The sequence below is a fragment of the Hypanus sabinus genome, chromosome 21, assembly GCF_030144855.1.
Source record: "Hypanus sabinus isolate sHypSab1 chromosome 21, sHypSab1.hap1, whole genome shotgun sequence".
Lineage (NCBI taxonomy): Eukaryota > Metazoa > Chordata > Chondrichthyes > Myliobatiformes > Dasyatidae > Hypanus > Hypanus sabinus.
In genome coordinates, this window is record NC_082726.1 from 48,515,503 (window position 1) to 48,535,141 (window position 19,639).

The following is a 19,639-nucleotide window of genomic DNA, read 5'->3' on the forward strand; positions in this document are numbered from 1 at the left end:
TGCAGTCAAGGTGTTCCAACTGACTGTAGTAAAAATAATCCTGTATCTGGAAGGTACAACTGGTGAATCAGTATATTGGCAAAAACTACACCATGAAGACAAAAGAACACTCCAAACAACTCCAGAAAATGTTATTGAAAAGTATACGTCAGGAGATGTGCAGTTCCAGAAATGGAGAGAATATGGCATAGCTGTAAAGCTCCTTAGAGCAGGCCATCGTCTAAAACTGAGTGGCCGTGGAAGAAGGGGGACTAGTGGGACAAGAGACCTATGACAACTCTGGAAGAGTTACAAGCTTCAATGGATGAGATGGGAGAGACGGCAAATACAACAGTTGCTTCACCAGTCACAGCTTAATAAGAGAGAGTGGCAAAGAGAAAGCCACTATTGAAAAAAACTCACATGAAATCTCAGCTTGAGTTTGCCAAGAAGGCACGTGGGAGACTGAAGTCAGCTGGAACCAGACTTGAGCTTTTTGGCCAGCAGACTAAATGCTATGTTTGGCAATAAGCCAGACGCTGGACATTATCAGAAATACACTATCCCTACCATTAAGTATGGTGGTGGCTGCATCATACTCTGGGGTTGTTTCACAGCAGCAGGCCCTGGAAGGCTTGTGAAGATAGAGGGTAAAAAGAATGCAGCAAAATACTGGGAAATCCTGGAGGAAAACTTGATGCAGTTTGCAAGAGGACTGTGACTTGAGAGAAGATTTGTTTCCCAGCAAGACGGTGACCCCAAGCATAAAGCCAGTGGCACATGTAACACTCTGGGAAAGGTTTCACTGCTAGTGTAATGGTTTTTCTATACCAGTAGTGTTTGGGTTATGGCTGGAGATAACAGGGGCTTTGGAATGTGCGTCGTCCAATGAAGGGAATGTTTTATTCTTGTTGTGTGCCTGAGACCCAGGGGATCTGGGTCTTTTGTTCAACGGAAGATTAAGAGAGAAAGTGCCAGAAAGGAGAGGTCCTAGACACCAGAAAGGAGTGGACTTGGAGTGGGGCCGGGAGTTGACAAAGCCCAGGGAAATTGATGGAGGACCAACGGAAGGGAAACCGTGAGCTCCAACTTCTGCACAGTTTCACTATAATGGGCTCTTTTCCTTTTGTTTTACTTTACTAACCCTTCAGTCAAATTAAGAATTATAAAGCTAAATCGTTTAATTGTATAAGGTGTACCATCTGTTATTTCATGGTACTTATTTGCAACAGGGTAACAGATCATGCAGCATCCACACAAATAGAAGGTTTTGCACTTCAGATTTCACAAATTTGGTGGGGCCAGAGACAGTCTTCCCTAGACTAACACCGCTGGCCAAACCTGAGGGTTATGCATAGGAATGGCTTAAAAAGAACACAGTTAATGTCCTACAGTGGCCAAGTCAAAGTCCAGATGTCAGTCCAAGTAGAATTTGTGGCTGGGCTTAAAAAGGATTGTTTGCTCACAATCCCCATGCAATCTTACAGAACTTGAGCAGTTTTGTAAAGAACAATGGGGGAAAATAGCAGTGTCCAGATGTGCAAAGCTGATACAGACCTATCCACACAGACTCAATGCTATAATTGCTGCCAAAGGGGATTCTACTAAATATTAGCTTGAAGGGATGAATACTTACTGCAATCAAATATTTTGTATTTTATATTTGTAATTTAGATCACCTTGTTGAGATATGTTTTCACTTTGACACAAAAGAATGTTTTTCTGGAATTATGATGTTGTGGTCATTGCAGAGACTTGGATGTCCCATGGGCAGGAATGGCTGCTGAGTGTGCCAGGCTTTAGATGTTTCAAAAAGGACAGGGAGTGAGGCAAAAGAGGTTGGGTGTGGCATTGTTAATCAGGGATAGTGTCACAGCTGCAAAAAAAAAGAGGAAGTCATGAAGGGATTATCCACTGAGTCAGTGTGGGTGAAAGTCAGAAACAGGAAGGGGGCAGCAACTCTGCTGGGTGTTTTTTATAGGACCCCCCCCCCCCCCCCCAATAGTAACAGGGACATCGAGGAGCAGATTGCGAGGCAGATTCTGGAACAGTGCAATAATAATAGGGTTGTTGTGACGGGAGATTTTAACTTTCCCAATATTGACTGGCATCTCCTTAGAGCAAGGGGTTTAGATGAGGTGAAGTTTGTTAGATGTGTTCCTGAAGGTTTCCTGATGCCATATGTAGATACGTCAACTAGAGGAGAGGCTGTATTTGATCTGGACTTGGGAAATGAACCAGGTCAGGTGTCAGATCTCTCGGTAGGAGAGCATTTTGGAGGTAGTATCTCCTTTACCATAGTGGTGGAGAGGGATAGGAGCAGACAATTTGGGAAAACATTTAATTGGTGTAGGAGGAAATACAGTATGATGTAATTAGGCAGGAACTTGGGAGGATAAGTTGGGAGCAGATGTTCTGAGGGAAATGCATGGCAAAAATGTGTCAAACGTTCAGGGAATATTTGCATGGCATTCTACATAGGTATATTCCATTGAGACAGGGAAAGGATGGCAGAATAAAAGAACAATGGATATGGAAAATCTAGTTAAGAAGAAAAGAAAAGCTAACAAATGTTTTAAGAAACTAGGTACTGATAGAGTTCTAGAAATTTACAAGGTTACCGGGAAGGAGATTAAGAGTGAAATTAGGAATGCTAGAAGAGGATATGAGAAGGCCTTGATGAGCAGGATTAAGCAAAACCCAAAGGCATTTCACAAGTATGTGAAGAGCACGAGGATGAGCTGTGTGACAATAGGACCAATCAGGTGCAGTACTGGAAAAGTGTGTACTGGAGTTGGAGGAGGTTGCAGAGGTACTTAATACTTCAGTATTAACAAGGGAAAGAACGTTGGCAATTGTGAGGATGACTTACAGCAGACTAAAACGCTTGACATTTAGAAATTAAGAAAGAGGATGTGCTGACACTTTTGAAAAGCATTAAGTTAGATAAATTGCCAGGTCTGAAAAAGATATACCCCAGCTTACTATAGGAAGCAAGGGAGAAGGTTGCTGAGCCTCTGGCAATGATCTTTGGATCATCAATAGGAACGGGAGAAGTACCAGAGGATTGGAGGATTGCAACCTTTGTTCCCTTGTTTAAGAAAGAAAGCAGAGATAACCCAGGAAATTATAGACCAGTGAGTCTTACTTCAGTAGTGGACAAGTTGTTGGAGAAGATCTTGACAGGCAGGATTTATAAGGATTTGGAGAGGCATAACCTGATTAGGGATAGTCAGTATGGCTTTGTCAAGGGCAGATTGTGTCTTACAAGCCCCATTGAATTCTTTGAGACACATTGATGAAGGTAGAGCAGTGGGTGTTTTGTTAATGGATTTCAGTAAGACATTTGATAAGGTTCCCCATGCAAGGCTCATTCAGAAGCTGAGGAGGCATGGGATCCAAGGAAACCTGGCTTTGTGGATAAATATAAACAGATAAATATTTATGTATATATCTAATTCTTTTTGAGAAATCTATCCTGGGCTATTTTGGAAATGTTTTAGATCTGGATTGCAGACTGCTGTTCGTGTGATATCACAATCTTATTGTTGCCTTCACATTACAGGGGGTAATAACAGTCAGAGGGCATGTCGATCGGGAGAAAGGTGATTATTATCTGATTACTGTCATAGCGGATGATGGTGGACCCAGAAAAGACTCCACTGTGGTGAGCTTGTGTTTTCTTTTAATCAAAGCAATTTAATATATTTAGAGTTTGTTGTAGATAAAGGTAAGCATTTTATTCATCAAATTAGTGATGTCAGCAATGGCTGTCATCTATCTTCTGACCATGGGAACAGAACATGACACTGCTATTGGGAGGAGAAGCAAATGATGAGACACAAGAGCCTAGAAATTTGTGCCACCTTCAGGCATATGGGAACTTTTTAAAAAAAACAGATCTGCTCTCTTAATTACACCTGGAGTCAATCATCTAACCTTGCACTTAACCCTGCTCCATTCTCTAAATCACTGCCCATAGCGCCTTCCCTGATCCTTTCCATAGTTCTCTGTGGATGCACATCATCCGCTCCCACTGTTTCCAAAGATGCTCTCCCAATCTACAGTCCTTTTTGTTTTGATTGGTTATCAGCAGAGAATGCTGGGAAGGAGTAAGCAGAACAAAGTCTGAACCTAGCAACACACAAAACGCTGGAGGAACTCAGCAAGCCAGGCAGCATCTGTGGAAAAGAGCAGTCAACTTTATTCTTTTCCATAGGTGCTGCCTGGCCTGCTGAGTTCCTCCAGCATTTTGTGTGAGTTCCTTGGATTTCCAGCATCTGCAGATTTTTTTCTTCTTTGACTTTGAATTTAGTTCTGTACACTCCTGAGCATAATCTGCCACACAGTCCTAGATCCCATTCAGCGAGCAATCACAATAATCCTGGAAATCTTGAATTATCACTGGTATTCACCAGTGACCTGTTAGCACCACAGTGTGATTAGTGTAACAATGCCTATGTCATTTTCTAGTGTGAATCAGAGTTTAGAGCTTTGGGACAAAGGTAATAACCCTTGCACTGACTGCCCATTCCATGGTGACTGTGTTGAAATATCCTTGCCAAAGTGATTTTGTATCATAGTGTTATGCAAAGTATTCACTTTCCATACAACTTTTCAGTCTCAACAGCAGAATTTATTGGGGAAAATTAAAGTGGCACATAATTGAGGCTAAGATCTTACAACATTAAATTTCTTAAAAGCTGTTGCAAAATGATTGATGTTGTGACTTGTTTGATTAATTGCTTCCTTTGTTTCTCTCTTATCGTGGATATGCAGAAGGTAAGTTTTGTGTATCAGTGCTGTTTGTGCCTAGTGCGTTACCTCAGCTGACCAATGCATGTTGCATGCTACCTGGTCACGTTTGATCCCTCAGGAGAATTATATGTTTTTTTCCCCCCAAACAGCATGTCTGAAACTCATGACATCTATCACTTAGAAGACCAATGGTGAAGGCAAACAGTCACATACCAAACTGGAATATATTCATATTTATCCTTTAGCTTCCTCCCCAAGAACATTATGAGGGTATTTTGATCATAAGGACTGGAGATTAATTGCTACATTTTCAACAATAGTGAGTGATGGGAAATGGTGGCCTTGCCAATGAAGCCCATTTCCCATGAAAGAACAATTAAAAAATAACCTTCGAGGAAGGGGAAGGAAGTTTCTTCCAGTTCCCTGGTGAATAGTTAACCCTCAATTAGCATGCTTTAAAGAATAAAAAAAAATGTTTATCATATTGCTGTGAGTGTATCCTTGCCCTGTGGAAGCTGCTGGCTGCATTCCCTACATCAACACAGTATCTAGATGTTGCTGCTGTGTCTGAAAGCTCTTAAAGCTCTGCTGAAAACAGTTAGAGTCATAGAGAAGTACAGTGCAGAAACAGACCCTTCGAACTATCTAGGCCTGCTCCCATCAATGTGTACTTGGACCATATCCCTCCATACCCCCCCTATCCTTGACCAAATAGATTAGAAGTATTAATTTTTTTAAAAAACTGCAGCTGCTGGAAAGCTGAAACAAAAATTAAAAAAAAAATTGCTGGGAAAAACTCAACAGGCAGCATCTGTGGGATCAGTGAATATTTGCATTCTGACGAAAGGCTGCAGACCTGAAATATTAATCTTCCATTGATTCTGTTTCATTCTTGATGATCTGCTGTGTTTTTCCAACATGTTTTGTTTTTGTTTTTGATTAGAAATACAAGGTTTCATTTCTAGCACTAGGAACAACAAATCAGCATATTGTGTTTTAAAATGGCTTGCATTTCAGGTTTGTTCATTGTGTAGAATGACTACCTGAGCAGGTGCAAGTCCATTTCCAGCTGTTTCGGAATCCAGTTATTAGGTTCTAAGCTACGTAAAGTGTATCCACAAATGACTGTACTGTACAATATTTGTGGCTCTTTAGAGAGAGGCGTCTTGTTTGCTTTTCTGGGCTATGGGAGGAGACAGAGAAGGAGGAAGGTTAAGGAAGTGGGGTACTGGAGAAGAGGGAAGGTGAATCAGGGAGATTTGAGGGAAGGATTGAGTGAGGCAAGTAAGTCTGAGAGGGAAGGGAAGGAAGAAGGAAAAAAACAAACTACTGTAGACAAAAATGGGCAGTTTTGGATCAAGCCTTCATCTGGACTGAAAGAATAAAATGGAGGAGCAAAGAGTTAAGTGGGAGGGGTGGAGTAAGAGCTGGTAAGTGATATCTGGATCAAGGTGAGGAGGGATGATTGGTGGAAATAGCAACAAAGGCTAGGAGGTAAATTGGTGGTGCAAAGAGCTTCAAAAGGGAAGGAAGTGAGATGAGAAGGGATACAGGGAGGGATAAAGGAAGAGAGAATTGAAGGAGGGATGTGATTAAAATGCTGTTGCTGGTGACGAGTGTGTGGACAAGAATATGCTTCAAAGGTTTCAAAGGTACAATTTAGCATCAGAGAAAGTATGCAATGTACATCCTGAAAGGCTTTCTCTTTGCAACCATACACAAAAACAGAGGAGTGCCCCAAAGAATGAATTACAGTCAAATGTTAGAACCATTAAAAACCATTAAAAGTTACCCCCTACCAGCTCCCGCCCATGCATAAGTGGCAGCAAGCAACAAACGATTCCTCCCTCCCCCCCACCAGCAAAAAAAAGTATCGGCACCCACCACCAAGCACTCAAGCATGAGCAAAGCAACAGCAAAGACACAGACTTGCAGTTACCCCAAAGACATTGCGTTTCACCCAGTATTCGACATACCACAGGCTCTCTCTCTCCCTAATAAGGGAGAAAGAGGTGTCCCAGCGAGCAGGGAGACATAACAAACAGCATGCTGGTTTATGATGTTAAAATTCCACCACGTCGCTTTTTTTGAGTTCTGTGCCCATAAAACTAGGCACAGAACTGCAGATATTCTAACTCCCCTGATGACACATGGGTCTCCTGTCAAGACACCAACCCTCAATCTGCCCATCTCCTGTGCCGAACAACAACGGCCGGCGATGAAATCCCGAGAGCGGGACCCATTCCTGCCAAGAACTGAAGTCAGCGTGTTACTCCAGGTCAAGGTCTTCGAAAGAACCCTGAAAAGGAAAAATAAAGATATTAAAGATGGGAATAGAGTTGTTTCTGAAGATGTAAGCAAAGGAGTCGCCATTTAGCGCCATCCTCACTCGGCTCCACCTTTTTGAATACGTTTGTTTGTTTTTGTGTGTGTGTGTGTGTGTTCATCTACACAGTGAATCAGCTTAATTGGACACATATACATGAGCTTAGACAATGTACTGGAGTCTCTTAATCAAAAGCTTGAAACTCTTTGCCATTGCATCAAGACAGTGTGCTGTGCAATAACACCTCTGCTCAAAGAAATCAAGCAGGCAGCTTCGACTCTTAAGAAGAGGAATGATGTGGGTATCGTTGTCAGATCCAGCATTTATTTCTATTTGCCTTTGAACTAAAGAGCTGGCTAGGGATTTCAGAGTCAGTCAGGCTGCTGTGGGTCTGGAGTCACATATATGCGGGACAGAGTAAGAATGACAGATGTCCTTTTCTAAAGAGCATGAGTAGATAGCAAAGCCCGCCAGATTCCCAGTGGAATAACAGCTCTTGAATTTCTGAATTGTGTTACTTCAAAGCAGTAACAAAATGAGGAAATGAGCTTCCCTTGCATAGATCGAACATCTCTGTCAATGTGCTCAAGTTCAGAAGAATGAGGGGGTGGGGTTCTCATTGAAGCCTATCAAAGAGTGGAAGGTGGACATGGAGAGGACATGGGAGTCTAAGCACAGAGGGCACAGCCTTGGAACACAAGGACATCCCTTTAGAGCAGAGATGAGGAGGAATGTCTTTAGTCAGAGGTCGGTGAACCTCATTGCCACAGACAGATTGGAAGCCAATTAATGGGTATTTCCAAAGTGTTCGAGATTCAGGCATTCTCTCACTCCTCCTCTTGGGTAGAAGAAATGAGTTTACTTAAATATTGACAGGAGCCAGCACAGTTAAAAATGCAGTTGAAGAATTCAGAGTAAAATCTTTCAGCAATCTGATAACAAAAAGTAATTATTTTAATCTTTGGACAAATTAGATGCCAGAGAACTATGAGCTCTTATCTTCTGTTGCCATGGATTAAAAAGTATATCTGAGGTGAAGAGAATGTTCTGCTCAGGGAATGGTGAACCTGTGGAGCACTCTAGCTCAGAGTCCAGCTGATACCAATTTATTGAATATATATGCAAAGAGGTGTTCTGGAGGCTAGAGAGATTAAATGATACGGGAGAAAGCTGCATCATGATACTGAATTTAGATGCAAGTCATTATCATATTGAATTGTAGAACAGGCCAGAAGGATTGAATGGCCTACTCCTGCAATTATTTGCTATGCTCCTAACTGATTGCAGACAGAACTGTGTGTCAGAAAACAGGACTAAAGCCAAACGAATTCCAGAAGGTAGAATAGTAAGCCTCTGTGACGGTGAACTAAATTTCTTTGCGATGACCTTAGAGCATTAAAAATGCCGGCTATTGAATTAATTTTGTTATTTCCTCTCTTTACTTCTAATGATCTATACAAGCAAGTTTCACTGCCTAAAAAGTGAGTGGGGTAATCGGCTGAGTCTCAATAGAAAATCCTTCTCTGATGCAGAGAAAGTGCTGATTGGTACTGAAACTTCTGTGATCTTGAGGAGAGTCCAAACCACAGTTTGTAACTAGTTCTGTATATTATCAGGCAAAATTATAAGACATAATCTAAATAAAGAATAGGAAATGTTTCACCATAGCAGATGTGACAAAAACTGTGTGACATGGGAAGAGGTTCAGAGAGGATCAAATGAAGAATTCTTTACCTTGATGGTGGTTGGGAACTAGAATGCACCACCTGAGTGGACGGTGAGAGAGATAACATTAATAACATTAAAGAATTATTTAGGCAAGTACTTGAGTTGCCTTGAGCTAGCAGGCTATACACCAATTGATGATCACCATGGATATAGTGGGATGAAGAGCCTAGTCCTATTCTGAATGACTCTGACTTTCTTTGCATTTAAAACATGATAGCGTAGAACCATCGTTGTCATAGAGAAGAAATGAAGATTAGCTTTATTTGTCACATCTACATCAAAACATCTAAACATATAGCAAAGGGCTATATTTAAGGGTGACGTGATAGTGTAGTGGTTAGAGCAATTGTTTTACAGCATCAGTGATCACTGTTTGGCCATGCTTCTGATGCCTACAGAGCATACCTACATCTTATTAACCCTTTGGAATGGCATCTTTCAAATGGGGGATGAAACCAGAGCACCCGGAGGAAACCCATGCAGTCACAGGGAGAATGCACTATCTCCTTAAGGCAGTAACATGGTCTGAGCCCCAAACAGTGATCACTGGCACTGTAAAACAATTGCCTTAACCACTATCATGCCACCCTTAAATGTAGCCAACATTGGTATGTTTATCTTCTAATTGCTCTTCCACTAAATAGCTGGAAGCACTCTCACCTTACTGCTGTTATGTTCATAAGAAACTAATGATAATCAATTCTTTGGTAAGGATTAGAAGTGTGTATCGACCACAAAGCCTCCCTTACAAACAAAGATGGGACAGGCTAGGATTGTACCCACAGGAAATTAGTAGCATGAAAGAAAACTTGATTGATGTGAAAGGAGTCATGGCAGGCAGAAGCGGAGAACATAATTCCTCCTTTGGACTGGATGAGAACGACGGGTCATGATTTTAAAACAATATCAGGTCACCTATTTAATACAGAAATAAGGCAAATTGCTTTTCAGAGGGCCATGACTCATTTGAATGCCCAAAGGGATGTAGAAGCAGGGTCTTTGAATGCTTATACGGCAGGGTAGATAGTTTCCTGGTAAAGAATGAGATAAAAAGTTATCCCAGGGTAGGCTGGAAAATGAAATGTACTCCATCCCCTCTCTTCATCTTCTTATTCTGGCTTCTTCCTCCCTTCCTTTCTAGTCCTAATGAATGGTCTCGATCTGAAATGTGACTGTTACTTCATCTCCACAGATGGAGCCTGACCTCATCCTTAACATGGGAGATTGGAACATGCAGATCGATTGGGAAAATCGGGTTGGAAATGATCTCAAGATAGTGAGATTGTTGAATGCCTACAAGATGGCTTTTTAGAGCAGTTTGTTCTTGAGCCTAGAAGGGGATCAGCTATACTGGATTGGGTGTTATGTAAAGAACCAGAGGTGATTGGGGAGCTTAAGGTAAAGGAACCCTTAGGAAGCAGTGATCACAATATGATTGAGTTAAACTTGAAATTTGATAGGGAGAAAGTAAAGTCTGGCATAGCAGTATTTCAGTGCAGTAAAGGCAATTACGGTGGTATGAGAGACAAGTTTGCTAACATGAGTTGGAAGGAGATGCTGGCAGGGATGACAACAGAGCAGCAACATTGTGAGATTCTGGGAAAAATTAGGAAAGCACAAGATAGATGTATTCCAAAAACAAAGAAATACTCAAGTGGCAAAATGGTACAGCCAAGGTTGATGAGGGAAGTCAAAGCTAATATAAAAGCAAAAGAGAAGGCATACAACAAAGCAAAAATTAGATGGAAGGCAGTGGATTGGGTAGCTCTTAAAACTCTACAGAGAGCAACTAAAGGAATCATCAGGAGCAAAAAGATGAAATATGAAAGCTAACTAGCAAACAATATCAAAGTGGATTGTAAAAGCTTTTTCATGTAGGTAAAAAATAAGAGATGAGAGGGGACATAGGACGCTAGAAAATGAGGCTGGAGAAATGATAACAGGGGCCAAGGAGATGGCAGATGAACTAAATGAGTATTTTGCATCAGTCTTCACTGTGGAAAACACTAACAGTGTGCCAGATGTTGAATGGTGTGAGGGGAAAGAAGTGAGTGCAGTTACTATTACAAGGGAGAAGGTGCTCAAGGAGCTGAAAGACCTAAAGGTACATAAGTCACCCGGACCAGGTGAACTGTACCTTAGTGATTGTGGAGGCATTAGTAATAATCTTTCAAAAATCAGTGGACTCTGGCATGATGCCAGAGGACTGGAACATTGAAAATGCCACTCCACCCTTTAAGAAAAGAGGGAGGCAGCTGAAAGGAGATTATAGACCAGTTAGCCTGACCTCAGTGGTTGGAAAGATGATGAAGTCGGTTGTTAAGGATGAGGTTATGGAGTACTTGGAGACACAGGACAAGATAGGACAAAGTCAGCATGGTTTCCTAGAGGGAAAATCTTGTCTGACAAATCTGGTGGAATTCTTTGAGGAGATTACACGTAGGATAGATAAAGAGGATGCAGAAGATGTTGTATATTTGGACTTTCAGAAGGCTTTTGACCAGATATGGTTTTAGTTGATTGGTAGGAGGCAGCAAGTAGAACAAAAGAATCGTTTCTTGGTTGATTGCCAATAATGTTCCACAGGAGTTGGTGTTAGGATCACTTTTTATGCTGTATATCAATGATTTTAATGATGGAATAGATGGCTTTATTGCCAAGTTTGTAGATGATACTAAGATTAGTGGAGAGGCAGATAGTGTTGAGGAAACAGGTAGGCTTCAGAAAGCCTTAGATAGATTAGGAGAATGGGCAAGAGAGTGGCAAATAAAATATAATGTTGGAAAATGCGTGGTCGTGCACTTTGGTAGTAGAAATAAGTGTGCAGACTATTTTCTAAATGGGGAGAAAATCCAAAATTTTGAAATGCAAAAGGACTTGGGAGTCCTAAAGGTTAACTTGTAGGTTGAGTCAGTGGTGAGGAAGGTAAATGAAATGTTAGTATTCATTTCAAGAGGTCTAGAATACAAGACCAAGGATGAGATGCTGAAGCTTTTAAGGCACTTTTGAGACCTTACTTTGAGTATTGTGAACAGTTTTGGGCTCCTCATCTAAGAAAGGATATACTGACATTGGAGAGGGTTCAGAGGAGGTTCACAAAGATGATTTTGGGAATGAACGGGTCATCATATGAGGAGTGTTTGATAGCTCTTGGTCAATGGTTAATGGCAGAATTCCTAGCAGGGTAGAAGACTAGCGGGATCTTGGGGTCCAAGTTGATAAGACCCTTCAAAGTTGCTGGTCAGGTTCATAGAGTGGTGTGGTCTGGTGGCCTTTATTAGCTGGGTTTCAAGTTGCAGCTCTGTAAAACTCTGGTTAAACCATACTTGGATTATTGTGTTTAACTCTGGTTGCCTCATTATAGCAAAGATATAGAAGCTTTAGAGAGAGTGCAGAGGATATTTACCAGGGTGCTGCTTGGATAACAGAACATGCTTTATGAGGAAAGGATGAGAGGTGACTTGACAGAGTTGTATAAGATTCTGGGAGGTAGAGATAGAATTGATAGCCAGCACTTTTCCCCAGGTGGCAATGGCAATACTAGAGGATATCCATTTAAGGTGAGTGGAGAATAGTTTAGGGGAGATGTCAGAGTTTGTTTTTTTTACACAGGGCATGGCAGGTGCCTGGAACTCACTGCCAGGGCTGGTGGTAGTCTTATACAAAAGGGGCACTTATAACACTCATAGATAACCACATGGACATAAGAAAAATAGAGGGCTATGAGCTTGTAAAAGATGCAAAAAGATTCAAGCTTCTAAATTATTCAATGTCATTTCCATTGCATAAGTGTGAAGGAGAACAAATTAATTGCTACTGTTACTGTTACAAATTAATTGCTACTGTTACTGTTACTGTTACTGTTAATTGCATCCAATGCAGCCCCCCAAAAAACACAACAAGATAAAGAATACAATAATAAAAACACAATAAATATTAATACATAATATAGCTTATATACATAGTAATAATGCAAAGTCTTTTCTCTTGTTACTTTATATACATGCATGGATTGTATGTCTATAAAGTGTGTCTAGGCACAGGAGTGTTTGTACTGAAGCTGACTGACAGGAATTAGTAGGAGGAAAGGGAAAGATTGATTGTGGAGTTTGTTTATATAAGTCAGCACATCATGATTCAAAGGACCTGTACTGTGCTGTTCTGTTCTATGTTCTATGTAAAATCATGAAACAGTCATGGCCTGAATCTTCCTGGACCCCGTTCAAAGCCATCTGTGCTCCCTACTGTCTGCATACTCCAAGGTTATACTTGGTACTGAAACTTTTCTGAACTTAGGGATCTGGAATCCTGTGCTTTGAATTCTATAGAGACATTTCCTAACTCTGCTGAGTCCTGATAAAACCAACAGTAATACTTAAGTAAACTCACTTCTTCCGACAAAGGGGAGCAGTGCAGAAACCTTGGGATCGACCAAGTGTTGGAATCAGCTGCCAGAGGTCTCTTGTTTCCCCAGGAGTTACAGGTTTTCTTTGATGGATGATGATCATGTTTCAGCTCCCAAGGCTAGTCCATGTTTGGGGCTCATTCCTAAAAAGACTTCAGAGCTCCAAATACACAACCCTGTGAATGTGTGGGCTGTTGTTAGGAACTAAGCCACTTTCTGCACCACTTTGAATATTCACAGTTCAAGCTTTGTTTGATTTATTTTCTCCTTGCACTTGGCAGCTTGCCCTCAGAAGGCATAGTACAGAGGCTCTACCCTGGAAATAGCCAGCTTGGTCCAGAGTTTAGTCGTATATCAAAACTTCAAGAATTTTAAAACAGAGGCAGTCAACAGTATTGGAATTCCTGCAATTATTGTTAAGATAATAAACATTTTAACAATCAAAAATATAGTTAATTAACGGATTTGAAATAATTATGAACCTTTTTTAAAATAAAGCTTAGCTTTTGCTTGTTAATCTGTAAGCAGTGTCTGCCTTTGAACATCCAATCTCATGCCTAGGATTGGCCACATAATACCAAAGGTGCGGTATTGTGCAGAACCATCTACCACTCAGCAAGTCCTGGGCTCACAGCCAGTCTGCATAGGCCGAGGACTGAATCCACTGGAATGGCAGAGCCTTGGCGATTCCCTTGGAACCACCAGCACAACCATAAGGTTTGCCCCAACTAATCAGCTCCAGGAAAGACAAACAATAAAGGCCCACACCTTAATTGCTGCATTATTCAGCCAAAGCTAAGAGGTGTTCACAATTTTGTGTTCCAACCTGCTTGGCAGAGAGGAATGGTTGGAGAGTACTGGAGTACAGGTTAAAAAAAGGAATTTGAAGTACGGTATAATGATTGTTAGAGACAGACATGTGGCAGGACTCCTGTCTGAGCTGCTCCATCACCATCGTACTCTTTATCTTTGATCTGTGGTCTGAATTTATCTCTTGGAGTTTAGAAAATGTGTTTCATCCTTTATTTCTAAATGGGATTTCTCCTTTGTTATTCCTGTAAATGTATGCAAGAAAATGAATCTCAGGGTAATATATGGTAACATATAAGTACTTTGGTAATAAATTTATTTTGATTTTGACTTTATGTAGACATGAGTTTAAAACATAGAATAGTAAACAGGACAGAAGCAGGCCCACAATGACCGCATTGCCCATTGCAATCTAGCCGATGCTATCTACTTATAGAAAATCCCCTATATCCTGCCTGTTCAAATGTCTGTTAGATTTTCCTGTTGTATCTGCTTCCGCCACCTTCCCTTCACGGTACACATACCGCACTCTATGAAAAACAAATCCTTGCCATGTAAATCTCCTTGAAACTTTTGCGCTCTCATCTTTAAGCTGTGCCCTCTAATTTGTCTGTGGCTACTACTGGCAGGATTATTTGAGGGTTGATCTTCCCATTGTTCAGAGTGGCGAATACACAGCAGTTACAAACTCTTCACACAGCTACTGCTGGACCACGCAGGTCCTGATTTAGGCCTAGTTCTGGGTGTGAACATCCATAATGGATTTTAAAACCTCTCTTGTTTTCCATTTTTGTTATTTTTAATGTGCGGCTCAGTTGGGTGATAGTGCTAATATTGCAGTTGTATTTTTGGTCACCACGTCATTGGATGTGGAGGTTCAGAAGTGGTTCACTAGGACATTGCCTGCAAAAGAGAGTATTAGTTATAAGGAAGGGTTGGACAAACTGGGGTTGTTCTTTTTTGAGGGCTTCAGAGCAAGTAGAAGTACATAAAATTATCCAAGGCACTGATGGGGTAGACAGTCAAACTCTTCATCTCAGAGTAGAAGAGCTTAGAAAATTAACATAAGAAATATTCAATTCCTGCAGCTGTCTGTAAGGTTCTCCCAGCAATTGTGTGAGTTTCCTCCCACATTTCCAAAGGCACACTATTGGTAAGAGTCAGTGAGTTTTGGGCATACTATGTTGGCACCAGAGGCATGGTAACACTTGTGAGCGGCCCAGCACAATTCTTGTTGATTTGATGTTAACAACACATTTCACTGCATGTTTTGATGTGCGTGTGACAAATAAAACTAATCTTTGAAGAAAATTGTCCCAAATCCCCCCAAAAAAATCATTTCAATTTGATACACTTTGGGTTCTGGACCCCGCAGCCTTAATTTGAACTGTATCAGAACTTTCCGATTTGGCCCGGTGCTTAAATTGTCCAAACATTGGATTAATTCACTTCATTACGCTCAGGGGCTTAGACCCCATTGCCTCAACTTGGCCTGTACCCAATCTTTCCAGTTCAGCCCGGTGGTTAAATCAATCGAACCTTGGGTCTAACCTTGCTCTCGGCAATGGGCCTGCTGCCTTGCCTTGCCTCGGTTCTGCCACATCAAATTGCCTCCGATTCCAAAGGGAAGTTGTATGTTATTGTTTGCAGTGATCGTTTACCATAAAAAGAGTGACTAACAAAGTATTTAGTTGTTTTCTTTGTTTCATGGCCACCAGCCAAAAGTTGCTGAGATCCCATCTGCATCATCTTAAACTAATCCTTTAAAAAAATTGTCCAAAATCCAAAACAAAATAATGCTCCTGACATCCGCCAATAAATCAGTGAATTTGACCCGCAGCATTCCACATTAACAATGTTCATCAGAGTCTTGTGAACCATTCCAGTAAACCTTTGTTCATTCAAATTGGGGAATTGGATCTGTGTGTAATATTCCATCTGTAGAATCATCAGGGTCTTATATAATTCTTGTACAAAGGTCAATTTACTGTTTGTCTTCCAAGTTGCATACTATAAGTCAAGTGAACTTCCAGTAATTTGTATTCAAAAAGACTAACGTGGATGTGAGATAAATGGAGGAGGGGAATGATTGGAAGCTTTAAAGAGAGTGCAGAGGAGATTTACTATCTGGATTAGAGAGGAAGCATTATGAGGATATGTTAAGCAAACTAGGGCTTTCTCTTTGAAGCTAACAGGGATGAGATATGACTTGATAAAAGTGTACATGACGAAGAGAAGAATAGATAGAGTGGACAGCTGAAGACTTTACCAAGGGTCCAAGGGCTATTGTGGGGGTGGTAGAGACAGTAACAGTAGGGACATCTAAGAAACTCATAGACACTTGGATGAAATAAAAATGGAAGGCTATGTGGGAGGGAAGGGTTACATTCATCTTAGAATAGAATAAAGGGTCAGCACAATATTGTGGGTCAAATGGCCTGTATTGTGCTGGGTCATACTGTTTAATGTTTTATGTTCTATTCTGTGTTCATTGAGTGAAACCAACATTCATGTAATTATCTGCCCTTAATCCAATTTCTATGGGTTTCAGGATAGTCAGTGTGATGCAGTGGTCAATATTTATGAAGCGTAGTTACTGTTGCAGTGTTGGAAACCTCGTTGCTAATTTCCACAAAGTGTGCTCCAATTGTGACTAGATCATTTGCAATGATATTTGATTGAAAAATACATAGTAGTCAGGGCACCAGATAGAAGCATGCTTGCTGCTTATTCCATAAGGAGGCCTACACCTGGGATGCTGAAAATCTCACCTGAGGAGAAGTTAAATAGATGAGCCCCTTATTCTCTGTAGTTTCAAAATGTGAGATGCACTGTACGAAATTTTGGTGGAGGAGAAACAAGAGACTACAGATCCTGGAATATGGAGCAACAAACAATTTCCAGAAGAAGTTAACAGATTAAAAAGCATGTAGAGCAGGAGTTCCCAACCATTTTTATGCCCTAGAGCCATATCTTGGACTGAGGTGTCTGTGGACCCCATGCTGGGAACTGCAAATGTTTCAGATTGAAACAGCCCTCAGGGCTCCTATCAGCACATACAAAATGCTGGAAGAAGTCAACTGGCCAGGCAGCATCTATTGAAAAGAGTAAACAGTTGATGTTTTGGGGTGAGACCCCTCATCAGGACTGAAAAACAGATGAGACATCAGAATAAGAAGGTGGGGTGAGAGGAGGAAGAAGTACAAAGTGGTAGGTGAAACCGAGAGAAGGGAAGGGTGAAGTAAAGAGTTGGGAAGATGATTGGTGAAAGTGATAAAGGGCTGACAAAGGGGGAATCTGATTGGAGAGGACAGAAAACCATAGAAGAAAGGGAAGCGGGAGGAGCACCAGAGGGATGTGATGGGCAGATAAGGAGATAAGATGAGAGAGGGAAATGGGAATGGTTAATGGTGGGGGGGGGGGCAATTGCTGAAGGTTCAAGAAATCGATGTTCATACCGTTGGGTTGGAGGCTACTCTGACAGAGTATAAGGTGCTGCTCCTCCAGCCTGAGTGTGGCCTCATTGAGGCAGTAGTGGAGGCCATGGACTGACATGTTGGAATGGAAAGTAGAATTTAGATGGGTGGCCACTGGGATTTCCCACTCTTTAGTAGCAGACAGAGCGTAGGTGCTCAGTGAAGTGGTATCCCAATCTATGTCATGTCTCACCAATATACCCGAGGCCACACTGGGAGCACCATATACAGAGGTGACCCCAAAAAACTCAGGTGAAGTGTCACGCCTCACCTGGAAGGACTATTTGGAGCCCTGAGTGGTAATGAGGAGGCATAGAGGCAGGTGTAGCACTTGTTCCACTATCAAGGATAAGTACCAGGAGGAAGATCAGTGGGGAGTTATGAATGGAGTCATGTAGAGAGCGATCCCTACTGTAAGTATAATGTGGGGGGTAGCGGAGAGGTGTGCTTGGTGGTGGGATCCTGTTGGAGACTGCAAAAGTTACGGAGAGTTCTGTGCTGGACAAGAAGGTTAGTGGGGTGATGGGTGATGACAAGAGGAACCCTATCCCTGGTAGGGTGGCGGGAGGATGGAGTGAGGGCAAATGTGTGCAAAATGGAAGAGATGCAGGTGAGGGCAGCGTTGATAGTGGCAGAAGGAAATCCCGTTTCTTTGAAGAAGGAGGACATCTCATTAGTTTAGGAATCCTATGCCAGAGAAATTTGTTCATTTTGGCTCTGTAGTCTCAATCTTCTGGTCACATTCTCAAAATGAGGGGTGGACATTTTCAAATTGAGTTATTCCTTGGAAGTTGGTGAATCTGTGAAATTCTATACCCTGGAAGGCCCTGGACCCCAATCAATAATTGAGTTAAAAGCAGGGATGGTTGCATCTCCGGATATTCAAAATATGGGGAGAGGGCAGGAAAATTTGCATATGAGATATATCGGCCACGATTTTGTTGAATGATGGAGAAGACTTAAGAGACCAAATGGTTTACTGTACCTCAAATTTTCAGATTTTTTTGCATAAGTAGCAACAGCAAAGCTAATGCCGTCACCTGCTGAGAGAAAAAATAGGAATGGAAGTTATGATCTAAATTTGTTTATCTCAGCATTCAATGCAGTGCATGGAAAAATTTGATAGGAGCACTTTAAATGTTTGCATGCTGCTACAATGTAGTGTTGTCCTTTATTATGTACAATGAGTTCAGGAACTTGATAAATGAAACCAGCTGTATAAGTTTATTTGCAAAACATAGAACTGATGCTGATGTGAATTTGAGATCAAGAGAAAATTACATTTTTTAAAGGCCCATTCCATATAATGAGAGATATTACGTATAGGAAGGGGCACTTTCTGCCTCTCAAGTACAATGTATACTGTATGTAGCTGGAAAAGAGTTATCCACCAGAATCCCATGTCTCAGTTTGGCACAGCTAATGCTGATCTCAGAACATATTATTTGAAATGGTTCTGTTTACTGCTAGTCATTCCCCTCTAAGTGACAAAAAAGGAAATCCCCGGACACCTCTCTAATCCCTCCACCTTAAATCTCTTCCTCCTGTTATTGACCTCAACTTCAGTGATCTTTTCTGTTCATGCTATTTAGGGCTCTCTGTATTTTAAAGACTGCCCTTCCAGCCACCCTGTATTAAAGCAACCCAGATGTTCAGCGTGGCTACCTTGTTCTTGCCTTTTGGCCAAGGCGCTGGCTACAAGTATCCTGTACACTATCCTAACCAACTCACACAGTTTTGAGCTATTTTTAGGAACTTGCCTTCATTTCCCCCAACATAATCAGTGTGCTTACAGGCTACCTAATTCATGCTGTGCCATTGAATTTGTTACTGACAGCTAAGACAGACAGCTACGTCGGTAATCATGTCACAATAACCACAACTTCCTTTAACCTAAGATAAAACACTTAAAGGAACACTATGGACGTGCTGTTAGACCACAAACTTGTACTAGGCCACTGAAGAAAATATTAAAGGAGGTAACCAATAATCAGGTCAAAGGTCTGTTTTCAGGATTATCTCAGAGGAGGAGCTGGAAATAGGAGTTATTTATGTGTGTGCAATGCCCTCTTTACAACCACCATGCTAACGTTCCCTACTTAACTACGTTAAAAGCATTGTATAAGTGAGTGTTATTGTCCTGTACTGACCCACTTA

At 41.4% G+C, this 19,639-nt stretch overlaps 1 protein-coding gene across 1 annotated transcript in view; it reads left to right on the forward strand.

The window, feature by feature from the left end:
• cdh23 (cadherin-related 23) overlaps positions 1-19,639 on the forward strand; it is a 1,109,092-nt gene that overhangs the window by 806,505 nt on the left and 282,948 nt on the right. Inside the window, exon 33 of the mRNA XM_059946450.1 lies at positions 3,545-3,646. Within this exon, the coding sequence (XP_059802433.1) occupies positions 3,545-3,646 (102 nt within the window). The remainder of the gene's footprint in view (positions 1-3,544; positions 3,647-19,639) is intronic.